Source organism: Podarcis muralis, chromosome 3 (genome assembly GCF_964188315.1).
Source record: "Podarcis muralis chromosome 3, rPodMur119.hap1.1, whole genome shotgun sequence".
Lineage (NCBI taxonomy): Eukaryota > Metazoa > Chordata > Lepidosauria > Squamata > Lacertidae > Podarcis > Podarcis muralis.
The window spans coordinates 17,411,648-17,437,163 of record NC_135657.1 but is presented as its reverse complement, the minus strand read 5'-3'; the positions used below and the strand labels follow the sequence as shown (position 1 = coordinate 17,437,163).

General features: G+C 46.1%; 1 protein-coding gene and 1 pseudogene across 1 annotated transcript in view; one reads left to right on the top strand and one right to left on the bottom strand.

Annotated features, from left to right (window-relative positions):
- The window catches only part of MRPS5 (mitochondrial ribosomal protein S5), a 55,227-nt gene that overhangs the window by 17,363 nt on the left and 12,348 nt on the right, over positions 1-25,516 (bottom strand). The window contains exons 3-5 of the mRNA XM_028724947.2: positions 22,413-22,538; positions 21,165-21,398; positions 18,627-18,661 (exon numbers count right to left, since the gene is read on the bottom strand). Of these exons, the coding sequence (XP_028580780.2) occupies positions 18,627-18,661; positions 21,165-21,398; positions 22,413-22,538 (395 nt within the window). The remainder of the gene's footprint in view (positions 1-18,626; positions 18,662-21,164; positions 21,399-22,412; positions 22,539-25,516) is intronic.
- On the top strand, positions 3,919-4,322 carry LOC114594810 (ATP synthase F(0) complex subunit g, mitochondrial pseudogene; annotated as a pseudogene).

Here is a 25,516-nt window from a genome sequence, read left to right as displayed (position 1 = left end):
GGGGTGGGGGAATCAACCTTTGACTGATCCTTGGAAACAACAGCTGTTTGTTCCTCCTGCTCAACTTCTGCAGGTCCATCCAGAAGCCTGCATAGCACCTAACAGAACCTCATACGAACACCGCCTATCTCTTTCCAACATTGCATTTAGTCAATCACAGCCCTTGGGATGCAAACTCCACAATTTCAACATCGGCCACTTCCCCCTTGCTTTGCTTACCATCTAGCCAAAAGAAGAACTCTGTAGAACTCAAAACCTTGCACGTTGTTCTGCAACATTCTGGTTACGCTAATAAAAGGATTTGCCCTAATACAGATTTTGGAAGCGACACTGTCAATCACGGTTAACGCTAAGCAAGTTTTTCATGTCAACCAGTTTGAAGGTTAGGAAACCCTAGTTAAGAGGTCCAGCTGCCTGCTGTTAGCCACAGTTATGGCAGATGAGGAAGAATTTATGTCAGCTGTGAGGATCAGATTCCAAGGCTCACTCCTGATCTCTTAACCACTGGCCAGATTTCCTCTTAAGTAGGGTTTCCTTACTTCCAAATCCAGGAAAACAAGGCTTCCTCCTTTTTTCCAGAAGGTGGCAACAGCAGCACATGGAAGTGAGTCAGGCTACTGGAGGGGAAAAACCACATACACACAAAATTACTCCTGTCAGCTGTTTCTGTGCAGCTCTGAAGGGAAATGTGCCCAGTCACCCATCACAATCAGACCCATCACATCTCTCTTAAAACTCTGTAAAGGCCTTTCAAGCTTGATAATGTGCACAGGCAGCCATGGACTGTTACTACATCAACTGTCCTGACATCAAACAATGCAATTTTTTTTTAACTACTGAGCTCCGGCAGAATTTCCTCCCCCCCTCTCATTCTGGAGTAGACAAAAGCAGCTAAAATGCCCCACTGCAAAGCAATATCGATTTTGCAACTTGTACAGATATATATTCTCATTCACATATATTGTCCTATGAAGAATACAAAGTTGGTGTACAGGAAAATATCAGCTGTGGGAGGCAGTCTGCATCTGAATGCCGGTTGCTGGTTGTGAAAAGTGGGGAGTGTGCTCTCGCACTCGGGTCCTGCGGGGAGCTTCCCACGGGCACTGTGAGAACAGGAAGCTGGCTTATGTTCTTATGACAGCTGCCTATGTAAGTATAAGCTATGGTTTTTCTTTTTTTAAAAAAGGGGGCGAGGATAACATGCGCATTGCTATGGTCTGTCAGCTGAAGGAAAATCAAACTGTCTCCTTTCTATATGGGTTTCATTTGGTACCTAGCTCAGCTGTTATCACGAGATTCTTAATCTCAGGGTTGTGGGTTCGAGACCCACGTTGGGCCACAGATTCCTGCATTGCAGGGGGTTGGACTAGAGGACCCTTGAGATCCCTTCCAACTCTACAAGTCAATGAATTCTAAGTATGGTGCTGTGTGGTGTAACAACCTTAGTCGAGCTGTGAAAGGGGGGGTGGGCGAGGAGAAGAAACACACACACAAAAAAAATATTAATACACATTTAATCATGCCACAACTGCTCAGCCTGCTGACCAAAAAAAGCCTGGGAGTCATTTTGGACTCACAGCTGTCCATGGAGGCACAGGTCAATTCTGAGTCCAGGGCAGCTGTTTACTAGCTCCATCTGGTACGCAGGCTGAGACCCCATCTGCCTGCGGACTGTCTCGCCAGAGTGGTGCATGCTCTAGTTTTCTCCCGCTTGGACTACTGCAATGCGCTGTACGTGGGGCTACCTTTAAAGGTGACCTGGAAACTACAACTAATCCAGAATGCAGCAGCTAGACTGGTGACTGGGAGCAGCTGCCGAGATCACATAACACTGATCTTGAAAGACCTACATTGGCTCCCAGTACGTTTCCGAGCACAATTCAAAGTGCTGGTGCTGACCTTTAAAGCCTTAAACGGCCTCAGTCCAGTATATCTGAAGGAGCGTCTCCACCCCCATCGTTCAGCCGCCGAGGCAGTTCCCTCACTGAAGAAGCCAAGTTACAGGAAACCAGGCAGAGGGCTTTCTCAGTAGTGGCACCCACCCTGTGGAATGCCCTCCCACCAGATGTCAAAGAGAACAACAACTACCAGACTTTTAGAAGACATCTGAAGGCAGCCCTGTTTAGGGAAGCTTTTAATGTTTGATGCATTATGGTATTTTAATATTTTGTTGGAAGCCGCCCAGAGTGGCTGGGGAAGCCCAGCCAGATGGGCGGCATATAAATTTATTATTATTATTATTATTATTATTATTATTATTATTATTATTATCCTCATCCTCCTTTGACAGGAGAGCCACACACCAGGAAGGCGATGCAGGCCATATGCTATTTGGCACTGTGGTTCACAGATCCTGACAGAAGGGCTCCCAGAGTCAACAGTAAATGGTGTTGGTTGGCGACTCTCTTCTTCTTCCTCTTAACAGGCACTATGCTTTAAACTCAGCAAATATAGCCTAAGGGTTCTTTAATGTCTCACGGTGTGAAGATCAGAGGCAGAAGGATGGATAGCTCAGTCAGTAAAGCATGAGACTCTTAATCCCGGGGTTATGGGTCTGAGCCCCATGTTGGGGTGAAAGATTCCTGCATTGCAGGGGGTTGGAATAAATGACCCTTGTGGCTCCTTCCAAGTCTACGATTCTATGATAGCGGCTCTGGCATGGCTGTCCTGTTCTGACAAAAAACAGCTGGAGACCCAAGTTGAGAAACACTGGCAAACGGTTTAATTTACCAGCACTGCAGAAATGTGAAGGGAGAAACAAGGTTTATAAAAGGGACATCTCTCGACGGCAAAAGGTTACTTTAAGGTTACTGCTCAAACTATTTTATTCCACCTTCTGGAGAACATGGGGAGAAATCTATATTTAATTAGGGGAAGCAGGCAGGAATGATTATGAAAATGCAGGTTATAGCTTTCGCTGACACTAATAAGCAGGTTAAGTGCCGCTTCGTGTTATCACCTTCAATAAACTTTGGCATGTTCAGTCTCCCATTTCAAACAATGGAAAAGAGAAATGGAGGGATCTGAACAGAAGGTTTTATTATCAACTAATCAGAGTCTCTGGAGTTTAAGCCAGGAATGTTTAGGTCTTTTAGGAGCCACAGAGGAACCAAACAGGGTGGCAACATCAGCCACATGTGATCGGTCAGCGCCTGTGATCGGTCAGCAGAATGCCTCCTTTGGATTGGGCATGCCTGGTACAACTACTGAGCATTCAGCCAACAAATCAGCACCTTCCGCACTTCAGGCTCAGCCCAAATTCTTGATTTAGCTGTGGCTCACGTATTTAGATCTAGCAAAAGCACCAGACCTCTCTCTCTCTCTCTCACACACACACACACACAGCTGTTTGGAGCTGACAGTGCACCCCTTTGAAGTTGTCCATCTGCAGGCACAGTTTGGAATCAAAGCATACCCCAAAATTGATTCCCACCTCCCACCTCCATGCAGACAGGCTGCAGAGGGAAAATCTCCATTTGCGGGTTCTGCTTGAATTCGTTTTTAGCATTATTCCCATTTCTCCCGTAACATGCTGTTCTGCCCTTCAGATGTTCCCACCAGCAGTAAGCCTTCAAGATTTGGCAAAATCAAAGAACACGAACACACAGACACACACACACCAGACCCTCTGCACAAATGGAAGTTTCATTAGAGAGAAGACCCAAAATCTCAAAACATGGCCAAGGGAGTGAACGCTTAGCTCCTCAGATAGGGGTTTTCCAGACCCATCCTATTCCCATGTAATTCGTTTGAAGTGTTGTGACCTGCCCTGGGACCTGGAGGCGAAAGTGGGCTATAAATGTAATAGTAGCAGCAACTACAGCATACAAATATAAAAAGAGCCCTGCTGGATTAGTCCAGTATCCTATGCAAAGCCCTAAAACAAGACCTGAGTGCAACAGCATTCTCTCCATTTATGATTCCGAGCGAGTGGCGTTCAGGGACATACAGGCATCCACCCAATTACATGTCTTCAATTCACCCGCAACTGCGCACATGCGCAGGACCTGCTCTCGGGATGGTGCAGGCCGCGCAGAAGCTGGTGACGGCCATCATCACCCAAGGGCCCAAGCTTGTCTCTGCTGCTATCACTTATTCAAAGCCTGGCCTGGCCACTTTTTGGTACTGGCTCCCTCAACTCCTGCTGAACCTCCTAAGGCTACTGATGGCATGGATTGCTGAAGAGCATGCAGTCAAACAGCTCGCTGTCAAGGAAGCTCTAAGGAATGGCTTGGTGGCTACTGAAGTGCTAATGTGGTTTTACATCAGTGAAATCATAGGCAAATGTGGCCTGGTCGGCTATGATGTTTGAAAGTTTTTGTTTTTTAGTCCTAGCAGTGTCTTAGTGTTAAATTACAACACTGAGATGAAATTGTGGTGGTCTCTACAAATATCATTCTGATTGGGACAGAATCAGATGATGGTGACATGAATGCGGACAAGGATCCCTAAAATACTCCTTCTGTTCCTCTTCCTGTTGGGGGGACATCACTTGGGAAGACAGGAGAACTAATGCCAGTGTACTGGAAGAAGCAAAGATCACCAGTGTTGAAGCAATGATTCTTCAACATCAACTTCGTTGGACTGGTCATGTTGTGCGGATGCCTGATGATCGTCTTCCAAGGCAACTACTCCATTCCAAACTTAAAAATGGAAAGTGTAATGCTGGTGGTCAATAAAAGAGGTTTAAAGACTGTCTCAAGGCAAATCTTAAAAAATGTAGCATAAACACTGACAACTGGGAAACACTGGCCTGCGAGCGCTCCAGTTGGAGAACAGCCTTTAACAAAGGTGTCATGGGCTTTGAAGACGCTCAAACTCAGGACGCAAGGGAGAAACGTGCTAAGAGGAAGGCACGCTTGGCAAATCCACACCGTGATCAACTCCCACCCGGAAACCTATGTCCCCACTGTGGAAGGACGTGTGGATCCAGAATTGGCCTCCACAGCCACTTACGGACTCATTGTTAAAACCGTTTTTATGGAAGACAATCTTACTCAGCTACGAGTGATCGCCAAAGAAGGAAGAAGAAGAAGAAGAAGAAGAAGAAGAAGAAGAAGAAGAAGAAGAAGAAGAAGAAGTGGTTGACTATTCAAATAAACGCTATACAATGAAAAAAGTAAAAAACCGAACAAAACTGTGAGAGCCAGTGTGGTGTAGTGGTTAAGAGCGGTAGTCTCATAATCTGGGGAACTGCGTTCGCTTCCCTGCTCCTCCACATGCAGCTGCTGGGTGACCTTGGGCCAGTCACACTTCTTTGAAGTCTCTCAGCCCCACTCACCTCACAGAGTGTTTGTTGTGGGGGAGGAAGGGAAAGGAGAATGTCAGCCGCTTTGAGACTCCTTAAAGGGAGTGAAAGGCGGGATATCAAATCCAAACTCTTCTTCTTCTCCATATGCACAGGAAATTGGCGGGGCGGGGGGAGAGACCTGAAGAGCCTCAACAAAGCTCTGTGGCACCTCTGGCAAGCGAGGAGACCCTCCCCAGAGCCCAAACGGGGAGTCACCTGTACTGCCTTCAACAGGGGAGGTAAAACATAACCATCGTGGCTAGCGGTCACCAAAAGCTTTTGCAGAACAGCAGATAAGCCCAGCTGCCAAGGAAATGCCAGCTTCAAAATTTGCCATTGCTAAGAGGACAGTTGCTTAATTGCTCAACATACCTCCGGGTCCTTAGGATACTCTCCTTTCATTTGCCTTTGAGCAAAATCCCAAGGGACTTCTCTGTGCTTTCCTTCCACACACTGGCTCACTTACTATTCATTAAAGTTTGCTTCTCTCGCTCAGCTGCTGTTTAAAATCGCTAGCTCTGCAATTTCGCAAGCCACCATCAAGCGCTACTTTTATGTCACGGGCACAAGGGTGGGCGAGGACGTTTGTGGCCGAGTCGTATTTTAGGGGCTCAAGGGCGAAGCCACACGCACTGGGCCACAAATGAGAAAAGCCTGACGGTACAAATTAGAGAAGAGTTCGTGCCGCTGTTTAAAATGGAACAAGACGCCAGCGACGACAACCAACCCTGCATGCAAATATTAATATCTTCTTGCACGAGCTAGACGTGCTAATCAGTGTTTACAGAAGGATAGCATTAGGAGTCTTTGTTCATAAAACACTAGTAATGCTGCTTTGGCATCTCTGTTCACAAAGGGGTTTCTTCTACGGTATAATTAATTTTCAGGGAAACACTGATTAGCGTAGGCCAAAATTCAAGCACCCTGGTGTGCTCCCCTTCCCTTGCTAACAGAAATGGAGGCAAGCAAGTTGAGAGGGAAGCCTCCTCCCCACCCCAAAGAATTGTGTGCAAACTCCTACCACCGTATCATATGCATTATCCGAAACCTAGAGCACAGAGCACACATTTACTGCAGAAGTTTGGGTTACTGTAGAGGATTCTTAATTACCCGCTGCAGCCTATGGCGAATGTCTCGTTCCCAAGGCATTTGAAACATAATGCTTTGCCTGCCAAAAGCGTAGGAACCCGAGAAAAATCACATGCCCCCTGCCGTTCTTAAAAGCCCTGCCACACCTATTTAAATCTAACGAAATTGCCATTGGGGCAGGGTGGCAAGACACTGCAGTGTGTTACAGCTCTCTTTATTAACTTAATATAATCTAGTTTGCTTGGTGTGAAATTTTAAACTTAAATCTCAAAGCTGAGCTGCCCGTGAGGGTGGAGGAAGGAGTCTCGTAGGTGCACTGGAACTGCCACTTCGCAACTGGGAAGGTGTCTAAACAGAACAAGAGGCTTGCATAATTTGCCACAAGGTTTCCTGATCACATCCATCTTCCAAGGACAGGATGCTTGCTAGAAAGAAATGTGCGCATGTTGCTCCATATCATCCTCCAAACTTCTGCTGAGAACATGTCCACATGTGTCATTTAGCTACCAAGCTAGGCTAATGGTGCTGCTACAGCTTGGGACAAAAATACCGAAAGAAATGTCTCATTTATTATATTCCCAACCAACAGCTGTGCTCTGCAGGAGAGGACCTCCTGCAGATACCGCCTCATCCTTCCTTTATGATGTAGGAATTGGGGCTTTAGCGTGACAGCACCTATTCTTAAGCCCTCCTTCCCGTTTACACATCAGAGAGGCCCCCTGAAGCCCTTCTTTTTCCAACAAGCCTCTTAAGTGGAGATTTTTAAAATCTCACTCTCTACCTGCATTGGATTTGAAACTGTTTTCATATATGCAATGGCTTTAACTGTGGCAATGGTTTTTTATATAAGAAATGGCTTTCTAAATAAATCGGATTTTATTGCACCGTAAAATCACTTTGAGGTGTTTCACAGGAAGCGATTCATAAACGAAATAAACAATCATGATGAAAACAATATATGCGCCGACTAGTTTCAGAGCTGTTTAACTGCCATGGCTCCTCACCAATGTGCCCTGTAGCTCCACGAAGGGGCCGTCCTCCTCTTCACCCTATGATCCATAGGGAACTGCCTTATACAGTGGTTAACCTAGGTCAGTACTGGTAGCAACTCTGCAGAATTTCAGACCAGGGTCTCTCCTAACCCTCCTGTTCCACTGCCTCCCAGGACCACCTTCTTCTCCTTTGGTGATCCCTCATAGTCAAGTAAGATTGTCTTCCATAAACACGGTTTTAACAGTGAGTCCGTAAGTGACTGTGGAGGCCAATTCTGGATCCACACGTCCTTCCACAGTGGAGACATAGATTTTCCGGCAGAGGTAGATCACGGTGAGGGTTTGCCAAGCGTGCCTTCATCTTAGCTCGTTTCTCCTTTTCGCCGCAAGTTCCTGCCTCTTCAAAGTCCATGGCACCTTTGGTAAAGGCTGTTGGAACGCTTGCAGGCCAGTGTTTCCCAATTGTCGGTGTTGATACTACATTTTTTAAAGAATAGATTAGTATTTAAACCTCTTCTGTTGACCACCAGTATTTTGCTTTCCATTTTTAAGTTCGGAATAGAGCACAGTGGTACCTCTGGTTACATACTTAATTCATTCCGGAGGTGCATTCTTAACCTGAAACTGTTCTTAACCTGAAGCACCACTTTAGCTAATGGGGCCTCCCGCTGCTGCCGCCGTGCGATTTCTGCTCTTATCCTGAAGCAAAGTTCTTAACCTGAGGTATTATTTCTGGGTTAGCGGAGTCTGTAACCTGAAGCATATGTAACCCGAGTTGCTTTGGAAGATGATAACCAGGCACCCGCACAACATGACCCGTTCAACGAAGTTGATGTTGAAGAATTATTGCTTTGACACTGTTTAACTTTGCTTTGACACTGGCAAGTTCAGCGACCGAACTTCTCTGTTGCGGCAATTGCCTCATTAGGTGCACACCTAGGAGTAGCTGAGAGACGTCGTAGGACCTTTTCCTAACTTGTAAGTGTGCTTTTGACAACAAAGAGTTAATTCCTCTCCCTGGACATTCCTGGGATCTTCTGCATGCAAACCAGATGCTCTTTCCCTGCCAGGCAGTGTAGATAATACTGATTTAGATGGACCAATTGCCTAAACTCGCTAAACTTCCTGTGCTGCTCCTCTCTAATCAGAAATGGATGCTCAGATACTTATTTATCGTCTGCTGGCGGCAATGGATCTGACACCTCTCTAGATACAGCAATGGATTTCTTTCTGCGATTAAAACATAAAAAGAATGGCACATACAGTTGACTAGATCCCTGTATTACTGTACGCCTGCTGCTCACTCCCTTTGTATTTGGGAACCTGTCACTTACCATTACTCACCCTTCTTTATTACTGGGAGAGAAGCACGCAGTAATCTTAAAACTGAAGCATCTCAGCCCGAGATGTCTTGTATTTATTTTTTTTAAGGGTGGAAAATAAAACCCAGCTTTACAGTTGCAATAAAAATATGATTCTCTACAGGTATATAAAACAAAACAAAAAAAGGGGGGAGGTTTCACTGCCCATCAGAGTCAATTAGGTCTCAAAGTTCTTCATAACGACTAAGTTAGAGCAGATCCGCAATAAAAGATCTGTGGCCCTGAGCAGCTTGCACAACATAGCCCTTCTCTTTCCGAAGCGACTTGCTATTCAAAAACCTCTGTGGAGGAAAAAGTAGCAGCTTGCTTAGTTGCCTGAGGGATTAAGGACTGAACATGAACTCCCCCCCCCCCCCGCTTCCCCTCATCTTTCTGCTAAAGCTCCCTCCATGTCAAAATAAATTTCTTTATAAGCTGCTCCCACTCTTAGGCTGAAGGAGGCATGCCAATTTCAGCGGTTGTGGCGATCATACAGGGTCCCCGGACGTTTCACTTTCTATTGATCCCTGTGCCACCACTTTATTTCTCGCTGCCACCACCCAGGCCCTACCTGGTACAATACTGAGTCCAGTCAGGGTTAAACTGGAACATAAACTTCTGTTTATTGATTGCAGTTTAACAAGCGTGTGGTTTCATAAACGGTATCGGTCCATTACAATCATGGGGTGCCTATCCAGACCTATAACTTCCGCTACCTGCTCTCACTCACTAAACCACCTCTCAGATATTTACAGTGGTACCTCGGGTTACATATGCTTGGGGTTACAGACACTTCAGGTTACAGACTCCACTAACCCAGAAATAGTACCTCGGGTTAAGAACTTTGCTTCAGGATGAGAACAGAAATCGTGCGGTGGCAGCAGGAGGCCCCATTAGCTAAAGTGGTGCTTCAGGTTAAGAACAGTTTCAGGTTAAGAACGGACCTCCAGAACAAATTAAGTACGTAACCAGAGGTACCACTGTACTTGTCTTCCTAGCTCCTAACTGCTCCTGACTCAGCTTATTTCACTACACTAACTCAACCTACCCTCAGACTCTATCCCAATTCACTCCCACTCCAACCAACCACCCAACTCCCAACAAACTCCCCCCTTTGCCCCTTCCAGAGCTGGTTTTATAGTCCCTCTGACTCCACCCCCTGGGTTCTGATTGGCTAACCTGTTTAACTATTTCACCTCCAGCACTCTCATATGTTAACATCACAGCGGTTTCATAGAATCGCAGAGTTGGAAGGGACCCCCCAAGGTCATCCAGCTCAACCCCCTTGCAATGCAGGAATCTCAGTTAAAGCATCCATGAGAGATGCCCATCCAACCTCTGAGGAAGGGGAGCCCACAACTTCCAGTCCATTTCACCTATTTGCCTGGTCAGGAAGGGATAAGTGGGCAGATAAATGAATTCAGATTTCACCAGAAATTATTAACAGGATAATTTTTTGTGAATGGATTTGTTCTTCTGAGATACACCCTCAACCAACCCCCCAAAGATGGGAATGTAATGATTATTCCTCGATTCCTTTTTGATTGACACCTGAATTCGTTGTTTGCGATGCCGTATAGATATATATATTTTCCTGCATTTTTCTGTGGGTCGTTTTACCCACAGTGTTTTCAGAACTGATGTTTCGAGTTGTCCCTAAGGAAACATGCAAGTTAAAATGTATTTACACAGGAAAAAAGAAAGAAAATTTGCTTAGTGTGACTGACAACACACTTCTGTGTGAAAGACGGTACTGAGGGTTTTAGAAATAAGTTACTTTTTGAGACTGTATTCGCCAACAGGTCTATGCCAAGTAAAACTTAGTTGCAATACCACCCCACACATTGGGCCTCAGTAATGTTACACCTGCGTAACATTAAAGTCAACAAAACTGCAAGAAAGGAGGTTAAGGGTGTGTTGAATAGTACCCTGGACAGGAAGTTCACACACCACACACAGGACAAGGCAACATTAACTGTTGTCTCTATCTACATTCCTGATAGCCACAAGATAATGGGATGATTGATTGATTGATTGATGTATGGTGGTGGTGAAGAATTGATTTTCTTTTGCTTCATTGTGAATCAGGTGTGTGTTTGTTTTTTTTAAAAAGGTGAAATTTATATTTTTAATCTCATTTTCATTTTTAATTATTTTGCTTCCTTATCTTTCGAGGATGCTTGGATTTAGTCCTTTACTATGGACTTTCCTTGTATTTTTTAGCAGCTGATTTTTATGTGGCAATGTTTCTTTAGTTAAGTTTCATTTAGTTAAGTAGATAAATAGCGGGAAGGTAAACGGCGTTTCCGTGCGCCGTTCTGGTTCTCCAGAAGCGGCTTAGTCATGCTGGCCACATGACCTGGAAGCTCTGGAAGCTGTACGCCGGCTCCCTCGACCAATAAAGCGAGATGAGCGCTGCAACCCCAGAGTCGGCCATGACTGGACCTAATGGTCAGAGGTCCCTTTACCTTAACCAGCTGCTGAAAACTGCAGGAGGGGTGAGTGCTGCTGCACTCTGGTCCTGCCTTCATGCTTCCTGCAGGTTGGCCACTAAGAGAACAGGATGCTGAGCTAGACAGGCCCCCGGCCTGATCCAGTAGGCTCTTCTTATGTGAGTCTCCACCCCATGCCAGCCTACTGGTGGCAATCAGTTCTACTCACTCCACCAGCTCTAACAAGAACCAAGTGCAGCACATTACGCTGTAGTTACAGAACTGAAAGTGCAATTAAGGTGCCAGGCCTCCTTTAGCATCCTGCATGCCACTTATTGCAATTCCTCCATCTGCCCACCCCAGAAATAATTGAAACGCTGCCGGAGGATACTCATGCTGCTTTGAAATTCAAATTTCAGCCCACGTGGAATTGTGATCTGAGTTGTTGCTAGGTGCCTTCGGTGAGCACCTCGGCTTTCCTCCCAGTAACGATAAGCGAAAACTGGCACGCGATTGAAAACGCTCTAAGCCTGGGTTCAACAATCTGCTGACCTCAGTACAAAAGTTAATTGCGTATGGGATGCAATTTCAAGCTGCTCTCAAAAGAGAAATCTCAACATACCTTCTGAAGAGGCGATGGGAAAGAAAGGTTCAGAAAGGCTGCAAAATGTTTTACGAAATCTGAAATGCAGAATATGAGTATCTTCACTAATACTAAGCTATGAGCTAGTGGCAATAGGAACACCCTCACACAGCGTATTTTTTTAGGAGTACAACTATGATGTACACGTTTGCTAACAAGTACATCATACAGGGGGACACAGGTGGTGCTGAGGGTTAAACCACAGAACCTAGGACTTCCCAATCAGGTCGGCGGTTTGAATCCCCGTAACGGGGTGAGCTCCCGTTGCTTGGTCCCTGCTCCTGCCAACCTAGCAGTTCAAAAGCACGTCAAAGTGCAAGTAGATAATGTTCAGTTTCTGTTAATTGGTTCTCGTGGGAAACTTGCAGATTCTAGCTTCGCACAATTAACTCAGGCTGGTGTCAATTTACTCTTGGCAGAAAGCCCAGGTCTGCTTGACCTAGAAACTACTCACTCTGATTGGTTAACGACCAGCACTCAACTCTGTTATCAAGGGATTGCTAGCTCAGTTTGATGTGAGGTGTGTTAGGAGTTGGAGTGCTGTGTATGGTTTTGAGAGAGAGAGAAAGGAAGGATTTATTTTGCTTTGTTTTGTATGCAGAAACTCTGCTGGTTTTATTTTCTCCTTTTAATAAATCCTGTAAATAGTTATTCTGAGTCTAGCTGACTTGTCATTACTGCCGCAACTAGCTTCTTCGCTGTGCAGGAAAACTCTGCTACGTTTGGGCTAAAGCCAATAGGGCTATGCCTGACATTTCAAAGTTCCATGAGGTTATGGGCATTGTGCTGCCAGCCTGAGTTGCGGTGGTGTCAGCATCAACGGCGTTGGTTCCAGTAGTTCCAGAGGTTGTTGTTCCTGGCTGGTTCCTGACCGTGGTGAGCTGGTGACGCAGTGGACACAAGGACAACAGCTGCAGCGTGTGAGTGCTGGGTGCTGTGGTTCCTGTTTTCTCTCTCGGTGGTCGTGAGTAGCTGGTTCCGGGTTCCAGGGACATCGCTCTCAAGATGGCCTCACAACCAGTTCAGATGGCTTTTGAGCGTCTGAATGACTCCAATTACTTGCTGTGGTCGGAACGCATGCAGGCAGTGCTGCAGAGGGATCGTCTCTGGCAAGTGGTGAGTAAGTTTCCTGCGAAGCCTGATGATGAAGACCTCGATAAAGACCAAAGAGCAAGGGCCACAATTGTCTTGGGGCTGGAAGATTCCCAGTTGCCGTATGTGAGGGGAATCAAGACAGCTAGAGGTGTGTGGCAAGCACTTAAAGAACTCCATGTGCGTGAGACAGCGGTTTCCAAGCTGTTCATTCGCAAGGCATTGTACAAGGCAATGTTACAGCCTGGGGTTACAATGCAGGAACACCTACACAGTTTACAGTTAAAGTTTACTGCGCTACAGGAAAGAGACTGTGCATTAGACCAGCAGGAGAAGGTGGCTATTATTTTGAGTTCTCTCCCGGAAAGCTGGGATAATTTAGTTTTGTCTCTAGAAGGCATGCAGGAGCATGATTTATCAGTCAGTTACGTTACTGGGCGTTTGATTGAAGAATGGCAGAAGAGGCAAGAAAGGTTGTTGGCTGCAGAGGCTTCTACAGGTGGGCGGTTTGGAAGGAGTTCTCATGCCGTGCCGGAGGTGAAGCAAAAGCAGCGTACCGGTGAGGAGTCAGCGTTTGCTGTTAGACGTTGTTTCCGATGTGGGTCTTCAGCGCATCTAAAACGACAATGTCCGGAGTTGGTCAAGTCTCAGTTGCCGGTGCAGGAGCAGAGACGAGATCAGCAGCAGCAGCAGCAGCGTAAAAGGAAATTCTTCAAACGAAAACAGTCGGCTCAGCTGGTGACCGGCGAGGTCAAGATTGCTGATGAGAAACAAGCTGTCTGGGTGGTCGATTCAGGAGCATCTCGCCACATCGTAAATTCAGATGAATTGTTTGTTTCCAAGAACTCAGCACAGCGCAGCCAGGTGGCTCTAGCAGACGGAAGTACTTCCGAAGTGATTTCGGGGGGTGCAGTTTTTGTTCCTTGTCTTCGTGAATGCCTGCAAAATGTACTTTGTGTGCCGTCATTAAGGAGCAATCTGATGTCTGTAGATTGTTTGCTAAAAGCCGGGTTTAAAGTGCATTTTGAAGGAGACAGTTGCATTATTAAGAAGGCTGGTGAGATTTTAGGCACTGCTAAGTCAGAGGGAGGCTTGTTTTGGCTTAAAGCAGGATCTCAAGTTGCAGCAGTAGTCAGTAAATCTCAGCCTGCAGTGAATAACAAAGCTATACATGACAACTGTGTGCACTTATTGCATAGGAAAATGGGGCATGCTTGCTGGAAAAGTGTATTAAAAATGTCTGAATTGGCTGATGGGGGTAATTTAAAGAGTTGTAACAAGTACCTTGATTGTAATGTTTGTAAAAAGGTTAAAACCCACAGAGTCTCTTACCCCAGAAGTGACAGAGTTAGTGAGTCACCGCTACAGCTGGTTCACATGGACGTAATTGGTCCATTTGCTGTAAGCAGGGGTGGATCGCGCTTTTCACTAACAATTGTGGATGACGCCACACGTTATTCTTGGGTTTTCCCCATGAAGAATAAGGGTGACGTGTTCACTAAGTTTAAAGGCTGGGTGGCATCTGTGGAAAGATTTCTGTCCATTAAACTCAAAAGGATTCAGACGGACAGAGGTGACGAATTTATGTCAAATGCCTTTAAAGATTGGTTACAAAAGCGTGGCATTGGGCATAGAAAAACGAACGTTTTTTCCCCAGAGGAGAATGGCGTTGCAGAGCGAAAAAACAGATCTTTACAAGATATGATGTTTGCCATGCTTGATGATGCTGATTTGCCCATGTCTTATTGGGGGGAGAGCATGCTCACCGCGTGTTATCTCCAAAATAGGCTCTTTCATCAAACAATAGGTACAACCCCGTACTTTAAATTGTTTCAGAAAAAACCCAAAATTGACCATTTGCATGTGTTTGGATCAAAAGCCTGGGTATTAATTCCAAAACAAATGAGAAAGAAGGGAGATCCTAAGACCAAACAGTTAGTGTTTGTGGGTTACCAGGAGCTGGGAAAAGGTTTCCGTTTTGCTGAAGGGACAAATGGCATTGTGATCTCCAGGAATGCCAGTTTTTGTGAACATAGTGGCTGGGAGAGACTACATGCCAATACTGAGGTTTGGTTTGAACCTTCCCAGGAGCTTCATGACTCTGAAGGTAGACACAGAGAATCAGAGTCTGAGGGGGAGGAAAGTTCAGATAAGAGCTCTCAAGAAAGTGGAGTTAGCCAAAGACCAGTTGCTATGCAACAAAAGAGAGGTCGTAGTTCTGAGGAGGAAAGTGGGTCAGAAGAAAAATTTTCTCCCAGAAGATCTAAAAGACAAAACAAAGGAGTGCCTCCGGTGCGTTTTTCTCCAGATACTGCAAATGTGTTTAGTGTAATTGCAGAACCCAAGAGTTTTCAGGAGGTGTTAAAGTTACCAAAAGAGGAGGCAGAGCTCTGGAAACAGGCAATGGAGGAAGAGATGTCCTCTCTGAATGAGCACAAGGTTTTTACACCAGTAGCAGCGCCTGAGGGGGCAAAGATTGTAGGCTGCAGGTGGGTGTACAAACTTAAACCTCTGGTGACAGGAGAGTACAAATACAAAGCTCGTTTAGTGGCTCAAGGATATTCTCAGAGGCCTGGAAAAGATTATGACGAGACTTTTCCCCCTACTGCTAAGGGAGACAGTGTAAGGCTGATTTTAACGCTTGGAGCAAAGAGAAAACTCCTGTTAAACCATTTTGACATTCAGACTGCATATTTACATGCGTCAATATCAGAAGACCTGTATCTTGCCGAACCGCCTGGTTATGAGACAGGTTCCAATAGAGTGTTGAAATTAAACAAAGCTCTATACGGTCTCAAACAGGCTGCAAGATCTTGGAACAAATGTTTCCATGAGGCCTTAGTGTCATTTGGTTTCAAGCAGAGTACAGCTGACAATTGTGTTTATGTACGTGGTACAGGCAGTGATCAAGAGTTTTGTCTGATTTATGTAGATGATGTTTTGTATGCATGCAAAACAGATAAACAAACTAAAAGGTTTGCCAAACAATTGTCCAGTAAGTTCAAAGTGAAAGACTTAGGCCCGGTTAGGACATATCTAGGGTTGGAAGTGTGCTGGGCCCAAGATGGCAGCTGCCTAATTAGTCAGCAGAACAAAGTTAAACAACTACTGACTACATACAGGATGCAGGATTGCAAAGGGGCAGTGGTGCCTATGGATCCAGGTTTCATAAAAACACTTCATATAGATGAGAGTCCTGAATTTGAACATCCTGATGTATATCACTCTGTAATTGGAAGTTTATTGTATCTAGCACAGTGGTCCAGACCTGATATTAGCTATGCAGTAGGCATATTAAGTAGATTGGTCTCAAAACCCACACTAAATGCCTGGAAAGGGGTAAAACAAGTTCTGAGGTATCTCAAACAGACAATTGGCTATATGTTACAATTAAATTCTTCAGAGGATGAAATGTTGAGTTGCTACTGTGATAGTGACTGGGGAAATTTGCCGGATAGAAAATCTGTCACAGGACTAGTCATAATGGTCGGTGGAGCTTTAATCAGCTGGCGGTCACGCAAGCAAGACGTTGTAAGTGTGTCATCAACGGAATCAGAATACGCCGCATTGAGTGAATTGTGCAACGAGGTGATTTATTTCAAGCATTTGTTAACAGATTTAAACGTAAATTGTGGAGAACCAGTACAAGTTTACATTGATAATCAAGCTTGTATAACATTAAGTAAAACAGAGGGTTTCAAATCGCGTTCCAAACATATCTCTGTAAAATACCAAAATGTACGTTGCTGTGTACAAGACAATATAATCACCTGTACTTATGTATCAAGTGAAGAAAATGTAGCAGATGTGTTAACTAAACCATTGGCAAAGATAAAGAACAAGCGAATGTGCAAGGGTTTAGGTTTGCTGGAAAAATGATCTCCTACATAGGTGTATTTGGTGTTAATTGTTCAGCAGAATCTGTGAGGGGGTGTTCAGTTTCTGTTAATTGGTTCTCGTGGGAAACTTGCAGATTCTAGCTTCGCACAATTAACTCAGGCTGGTGTCAATTTACTCTTGGCAGAAAGCCCAGGTCTGCTTGACCTAGAAACTACTCACTCTGATTGGTTAACGACCAGCACTCAACTCTGTTATCAAGGGATTGCTAGCTCAGTTTGATGTGAGGTGTGTTAGGAGTTGGAGTGCTGTGTATGGTTTTGAGAGAGAGAGAAAGGAAGGATTTATTTTGCTTTGTTTTGTATGCAGAAACTCTGCTGGTTTTATTTTCTCCTTTTAATAAATCCTGTAAATAGTTATTCTGAGTCTAGCTGACTTGTCATTACTGCCGCAACTAGCTTCTTCGCTGTGCAGGAAAACTCTGCTACGTTTGGGCTAAAGCCAATAGGGCTATGCCTGACATTTCAAAGTTCCATGAGATAAATAGGTACCGCTCCGGCGGGAAGGTAAACGGTGTTTCCGTGTGCTGCTCTGGTTCGCCAGAAGCGGCTTAGTCATGCTGGCCACGTGACCCGGAAGCTGTACGCCGGCTCCCTCGGCCAATAAAGCGAGATGAGCACCGCAACCCCAGAGTCGGCCACCACTGGACCTAATGGTCAGGGGTCCCTTTACCCTTACATCATAAAGGAGCTGTGACTAACAGCAAATCCCCATAGATTACACATATAAATCGAATCCTGGCTCTGGGCAAAAGAACAATTAGATGGCACACAAAAGCAATGTTTTGGCATTTGAACAGGGGCAAGTGGTCACTCATCGTAAGTTTTTTTTAAAAATTACACCGGCATTTCTGAACGTGAAAGGCGGGTCCGTCAAGGAGATATGAAACACCAGGAAAGGGAAGTGAAAATAAAACCCTCCAAATGCATAGTTTGTAAAAAGTCTATACAGTGGTGCCTCACAAGACGAAATTAATCCGTTCCGCGAGTCTCTTCGTCTTGCGGTTTTTTCGTCTTGCGAAGCACGGCTATTAGCAGCTTAGGGACTATTAGCGTCTTAGCGGCTATTAACGGCTTAGCGGCTATTAACGGCTTAGCGGCTTTAAGAAAAAGGAAACAAACTTGCAAGACGATTCGTCTTGCGAAGCAAGCCTATAGGGAAATTTGTCTTGTGGAACGACTCAAAAAACAGAAAACCCTTTCATCTAGCGAGTTTTTCGTCTTGCGAGGCACCACTATATATAATCACACTATTTTTCAAAGGCGGGTGTGAAGGTGGGTGAGTGATGGGCGTTAGAGGGGCATGGCTGGCAAAAAGATGTGGTTTGAAGAGAGTCCACAGAGCCAGGCAGAGAGGCCTGCAGGGCTAATACACCTATGCAAACAAGGCAAAAGAAAGGTGGGATGGATTCCAAGCTACTTATTGCTTTTTCCAAGAGCAGAGGGTCAAAAGTTGTTTTGTTCATGGCTTCGTTACCGGGGTAAAAGAACACAAATTAGAAAAAGCATTTGCAGAAAACCCTCTCTTTTCTCTCAAGCCTGGACCAGATGACTCTTGGGTCCCTTCCAACCCCAGAATTCTATAATTCTAGTGGCTAACCTAATGGCTGCCTTTGCAGCTTTTGCAGCCTTTGAACTCTATCCAAGAGTCCTTTGAACTGGGCGCTGTGGCAGAGCCAAAGGAATAGCACACTTTTCTCCGCAGCTGTAATAACGCTACTTCAGAATTCCCCAGCTCCCATTACTAGTGAGTTATAGTCAAAGGATGGTAAGACCAGAAGCATTTTGTGTTTAAGGTGCGAATCCCTGCAGATTTTTTTGCAGCGCTTACCTCAATCACTCTGGAGTCGAAATCTTCGTATGTTTCTGTCGGTAAAGAAAATGCAAGTCAGAGATGTACAGCTCACATACACATAAATGCATCATCTCCATATAATATAGCTGTATAAAAATGTTACCTTTCCTAGGTCTGATTCAAGCATGATTAAGCCATGCAGAGTTCCCAGGGAAGAGGGACTGATTATTAAACCACTATGGGAAGTATAGCTCTGTGCAGGAACCAGGGGTCTCCTATCAACTCTCAGCACCCATAACAAATTACAGTTCCCAGGAATCTTTGGGGGGAAACCATGACTGTTGAAGTGGCATAGGTAAAGGTAAAGGGACCCCTGACCATTAGGTCCAGTCGTGGCCGACTCTGGGGTTACGGCGCTCATCTCGCTTTATTGGCCGAGGGAGCCGGTGTACAGCTTCTGGGTCATGTGGCCAGCATGACTAAGCTGCTTTGGCAAACCAGAGCAGCTCATGGAAACGCCGTTTACCTTCCCGCCGGAGCGGTACCTATTTATCTACTTGCACTTTGATGTGCTTTCGAACTGCTAGGTTGGCAGGAGCTGGGACCGAGCAACGGGAATTCACCCCGTCGCGGGGATTCGAACCGCCAACCTTCTGATTGGCAAGTCCTAGGCTCTGTGGTTTAACCCACAGCGCCACCCGCATCCCTCTGAAGTGGCATAACGGTGCTTAAAAAGGTATAGAGCAGATGGGGCCCAAATTTCAACTCGGCTTGTGCGTTTGCATTTGTGGCAAAGGGAAAAAGAATTGGAGAGACAAGGAAGGCAGTTTTATGAACGTGGTGAGTCCCAATGTTACTGTGCTTCTTCTGCTGATTTTCCACTGCTAAAAGCTCTGCAAAGTGTTAAAACTAGCATGCCATGTTAGGAAGCGAACAGATTGCATACAGACAATGACATTTTCGGCTAAATTTAGAGCTGCCTCCTTGCACACGCTATCGGCCAAAGGGATACCGTAAGCTGGCTGAGCAGTCAGGCATAGATCGCGGAGTGTTTTAAGGTCTAACAGGAGCAGCCAGGCTATAAACGGCTCACATTTACCGTGCCGATACCACAGCAGGGTACTGTTTTAGAAATGAGCATGCTGAATGACCAACTATCAAAGGGTTTGCAGTGATTCAAATCAAACAAATAAACAGGCTCAGGTCTTATCCAACACATGTTGCTTGCACAGCGACAGAGGGAAGTTGGGGGGGGGGGGCTTGGGGAGGGAGATGCATGACCACCCCAGGCACTTCAAATCAAGTCATGTCTCAGAGTTAACAGCCATCTTGCTCTGCATTTCAATTGAAAAGGCTGCCAGGGGTGGGGAGCCTGTAATCAGTCAGATGCAATCACTGCAACATCTCTGAAGAGTTAAGGGAACAGCGCTGAGCCAAAGTACTTTGCACAGACCGGGCTTCTAAATGCTGGCCACACAGCACCCATTCTCACCCAGTTCTGCCCACTGCAGGTGTTAGGGACTTGCTCCAGGAAACTGATGTGGCTGCAATGGATGTGCTGGAAATGAGGACAGCATTCTGCAAGGCTGCCAACTCCCACTGGCGGGCAGGCAGAGCATGGCAAGCGGCATGTCACATCAGACACATCGCTCGAAAACGCCAGAAACCTCTCTGAACCCAAAGCGCCTTAGCTCAGCGGCAGAGCGCATGATTTGCATGTAGTCGCTCCTGAGTTTCATCCCCGGCACCTCCAGCTCAAGAAGATAAAATGCCTGCCGGAGACCCTGGAAAGTCACCGCCAGCCAGAGAAGTACTTCTGCATTAAACAGATTGACTGCCCGAGTCACTGTACAGCCTTCTATGACTCTTTAGGGTGATCAAGGAAGGACCACGGCTCAGTGGAAGAGCTTTGCATGCACAAGGTCTTGGGTTCAATCCTTGGCATCTCCAGGCAGGACTGGGGATAGCTCCTGCCTGAAACCCTGGAAAGCTGCTGCCGGTTAGTGTATGCAGTATGGAGCTAGCTGGACCAAGTATAAGGCAGCTTCCTAGGTTCCTGTTATTAGATTTTCTTGGTGTTGTTTTATCTGTATATTTTTCAGTTGTCCATTGCAAGCTGCGTTGAGCAGTCAGGCAGGTTGCCCACATATTTTTTTTAAGATACCCATAAGTTCAGATGACAATTTATAGTTATGGGAAAAAGAAAGTACCCCCTCTTTGAATTCTGTGATTTTACATATTGGGACATAATAACAACCACCTGTTCCTTAGAAGGCCTTAAAATTAGGTAAATGCAACCTTGTACGAACAACAACACATGACACATTACACTGTATTGTGATTTATTTAACAGAAGAGAGTCTTGAGGGCTGGGCAGAGATGCCTGGAGGGCCATACATAACCTCCTGAACCCGAGGTTCCCCATCCCTGATCAAACTGTAGCTTACAGAAACCTTTTCTTAAGGGAGTTATTAGCAACCCCAGATGTTCTATCGCTGAGCTACACAGACATGCACAGAATAAGTTTTATGAAATGCACATATAAAACAACTAGAATGCCCCGAGTTATCTTACCTCCAGTAGGACTTGGATCCGGGGGTCCTAGGCTGATACCTCCCCAAGATCTTCCAGTCCATCCTCTCTCCCTCTTCACCTTTATCTTTCTTTTCCTGTCAAACTCTTCCCGCAGACGGAGCTTTTCTGCTTGCACCTTCTCCTGCTCCTCTTTATCCCGCTGATCAATGGTCTGGACTGCTCCTTGTTTCAGTACCGGAGCGTTGAGGCCAGGCCAGAGGAAACCTGAGCGTCCTAAGGCAGACAGAAAGCACAAGAACAACTTAGGGTACTTCCCAGGTCACAGCCGTAACCGTGAAATGAGCTGTAGCTGTACAACAAGCATCGTCCGGTGTTAAGATTCAACTGCTTTTTAGGATGAATGGGCTGGGGAGCTAAACTACAATTAAGGAAAACAGTGCGCACTAAGTATATTGATAATAAATACATTTTATTTCTCTGTTTGCGGATATATGACCTGCTTCAGCTGACAAAGCAGTGTGCACTGAGACAGAACACAGAAGAGGATGAGCTCAGTGAACCAAAAGCAATAAGCAACATTTATTTAGCCAACATGGGGGTGGGGGTGTCCCATTTTGGGACTGGGGGACTGGATGTATTTCAAAACAAATAAAAATACAATACACACAGATCTCGCTTTACAAACATTCGCTATGTGAAAAAAATCACTTATACGAACATGTGGAATTACAGTGGTTACAAACTTAATTCATTCCGGAGGTCCACTCTTAACCTGAAACCATTCTTAACCTGAGTTACCACGTTAGCTAATGGGGCCTCCTGCTGCCGCTGTGCAATTTCTGTTCTCATCCTGAGGTAACGTTCTTAACCCAAGGTACTACTTCCGGGTGAGCGGAGTCTGTAACCCAAAGTGTTTATAACCCGAGGTGTCTGTAACCCGAGGTACCACTGTAGTACTCGCTGTGACATCACAGAATCAGATATTCGCACAGAGAGTATTTTTTACTTTCTTTTTTACACACCTCCTAGACTTAGCATTCTGTGGCTGACTATGTCCTCCTGGAGCTGGCTGGTTGTGTGTGTGCCCTCAATAGGGTTTCAAATTATTTATATGTATTACTTCTGCAAACTTTGGGGTCCCCCCAAGCATGCAGATACCTCCCTTTCGCATCTCAGCAGCCCTGGTTTGGTGCTGAGTGCTGATGGGAGTGGAGCTAGAGTTCACTCTTAGAGGGACCCAATATGAATGAAGAGGTTTCTGGCCTCTTGCTTCTGTTGTGGATTTACCTTCGCCAATGATCTGGCCTCTATTGAGATCCTTCTTCAGCTTCTTCTTGGTCCTTTTCCCTCTTCCTTTCCTTCCACTGGCTCCGCTCTCTGCCAAAACGCCTTTCCAGAGCTGATCAGCCGTCACTGAAACAGATATTGCACACAACTCATCCAAATTCTTAACAGCAGCAATTCAAGGGTGGGGGAAACATGCTCAGGTGTCATTTAATCTAAGGTATGCCAAGCCGACTGTGCCTTGAGAAAGTGTTGAAATGTCACCGAGAGACCATTTGCAGGGATCAAAAACGAGGTCACGGGTATCTTGGGTCTGTAGCCTGACCTATTAAGGCTCTGGATGGATAACGCTCGCATCTTCTTCACAACAATCTTGAATGATCATCATGGCTTGCTGAATATGAATGCCTACCAAATCATGAGTGTGTGTCTGGAAACATGGCTATGAAGATGGGCTACAGTTGAGCAAACGAGTGGCTACCAACTTCAATACTTGCTCATGGGAACATAGGAACCTGCCTCATACGGAGACCTACCCTGACCAGAAGTGTCTCTCCAGGATTTCAGAAGTAGGGCACTCAGAGCCCCAGCTGGAGATGCTGAGGAGCTTCTGAATGCAGAGCAGATGCTCTGCTGAATTTCCCTCTTAACTGGCTTTGCTCTCTGTCCCCCCCCCTCCCTTATAGATTACTATAATGAGGGGGCAGGTCCAGAAAGCTCAGGCCAGGTCCAGAAAGGTCTTTCTCCATGTGATTGCAGAGACGTATACAGACTGAGAATGACTGCACTGAGGGTAAAGGTAAAGGTAAAGGGACCCCTGACCATTAGGTCCAGTCGTGACCGACTCTGGGGTTGCGGCGCTCATCTCGCTTTATTGGCCGAGGGAACTGGCGTACAGCTTCCGGGTCATGTGGCCAGCATGACTCAGCCGCTTCTGGCGAACCAGAGCAGTGCATGGAAACGCCATTTACCTTCCCGCCGGAGTGGTACCTATTTATCTACTTGCACTTTGACGTGCTTTCGAACTGCTAGGTTGGCAGGAGCATGGACCGAGCAACGGGAGCTCACCCCGTCGCGGGGATTTGAACCGCCGACCTTCTGATCGGCAAGTCCTAGGCTCTGTGGTTTTACCCACAGCGCCACACTGAGGGCAGCCTGTGTCAAAAATTACTTGCAAATCGGTTCACAGATTTCCTTCATCTATTCTTTGCTCAGCTTACTTTTCAGTAACAGTTTCTTCTCAGACCCCAACCCAGACAGGGACTCTTATTTTCCTCTCACCTCCCCTGGCATCCTGTATCTAACTTGTTTTCCTCCCCTCCCATCAGCCACATGAACCATCACTTCTTAAAAGGGAGCAGCCTTGCTCCCTCCCCAACCCTGCTGCCTCTCCATCTTCCACAGTCAAGGCAGAAAGGAATGGAAACAGAAAGGAATCAATTCACAGCTTGTGGTGACAATGCCGCTAAGTGCTCCTTCCAGTCTCCTGCAACACCTCATACCGTGACAGTGCCCAGCCGGCGTCAAAGGACATTGATCACTTTGTGTGATTTCCCCCAAATTCCCAGCTCTTGAGCTCTTAACTAGCCACAGGGACACAGAAGAGGGCCTTCAAATGTGCGTCATGAAAAGCAAAGCATGCATGAGGCATTCGGCTCCTTACGGTTAAATATCACAAAGCAAAAGGGCACAGATTGTGACAGGAGACTGATAACACGTTGTGATGGCTGGATAGTACCTCCAGGCTGGATGCTACCTCCCAAAATCTGAGGCAGCATGCCTCTGAATGACAGCCGCTGGGGCATTATAGGGGGAGAGAGCTGTGGCACTCAAGTCCTGCCTGAGGGCTTCCCATAGGCATCTGGTTGGCCACTCTGAAAACAGGATGCTGCTTCCAGATAAGGCTTTGGTCAGATCCAGGAAGGCTTATCCAATCGATCCAAAGCATGGCCTTGGTTAGGCTGGCCTCAACCAGAGCCAGGGCTTTTTCGGATGTGGCCCCGATCTGGTGAAACGCTCTGTCACAAGAGACTAGGGCCCTCCAGGACTTGACATCTTTTCGCAGGGCCTGCAAGACAGAGCTGTCCCACCAGGCCTTTGGCCAAGACACAGTCTGACCCCCTCCTTTGGTAATTCTCATAGAATTCTAGCCCAATGGTTGCCATTAATTTGACTCTGAATTAATTATTATTATTATTATTATTATTATTATTATTATTATTCTCTGCCAGCTCAGCTGGGACCCTGTTATTTTGCTCCTCCTCTCCAAATTCAATCACATGCAAAGGTGCCTCCATGCACTTCTTTTCCTCTTCCCTTCACACTTGTGTAAATGTTACCTTAAACCAGGTGTGGGGAAACTTTGCCCCACCACAGGTTGCTGAAGTACAACCCCCTATCACCCCTGGCTATTGGCTATGCTTGCTGGGGATGATGGGAGCTGTAGTTCCAGTGGTGTAGCGTGGGCTGCCGGTGTCCAAAGCGGGGAAAGTGTTGTGCCCCCTTAGTGGACTGGGCAGCTGGAGTGGAGGCGCGGGCCAGAGGATGGGGTGTGCGGATCCGGCAAGGCACATGGCTGCTGGTGACAGTGGCTGCATGCCTTTCTCATCCTTCTGACTTGGGCAGCCCAGGGGACAGGGGGCATGAGCATTGCGCCCCTCCAGAATTTTGCTCCTGGGGACACTGCTGCTCTGTCCCCCCCAACGCTACGCCTCTGTGCAGTTCAGCAACATCTGGAGGGTCAATGGTTCCCAACCCTTGTCTTAAAGTGTGAACCAGGCTGAATACAAATAATAAGCAAATAAATAAAGAGTTGGGATCAACTTACTGCATTTATATATATTAATGACTATGTTCTCTCACCACTGTTGGAGGAAGCATTCTCTGAATACCAGTTGCTGGGGATAAAAAAATAGCTGTTGTGGCACAGGTCCTGCTTTTGGACTTCCCATAAGCCTCTGGGTTGGCCACTGTTAGAACAGGATGCTGGACTAGCTGGGCTTTTGGCCTGATCCAACAGTACTTTTCCTGATGGTATCAAAAGCTGAGGAAAGGTCAAAGAAAACCACTTCTCCGTCCGTTTCCTAAGGGCTTTAACAAGCACAACT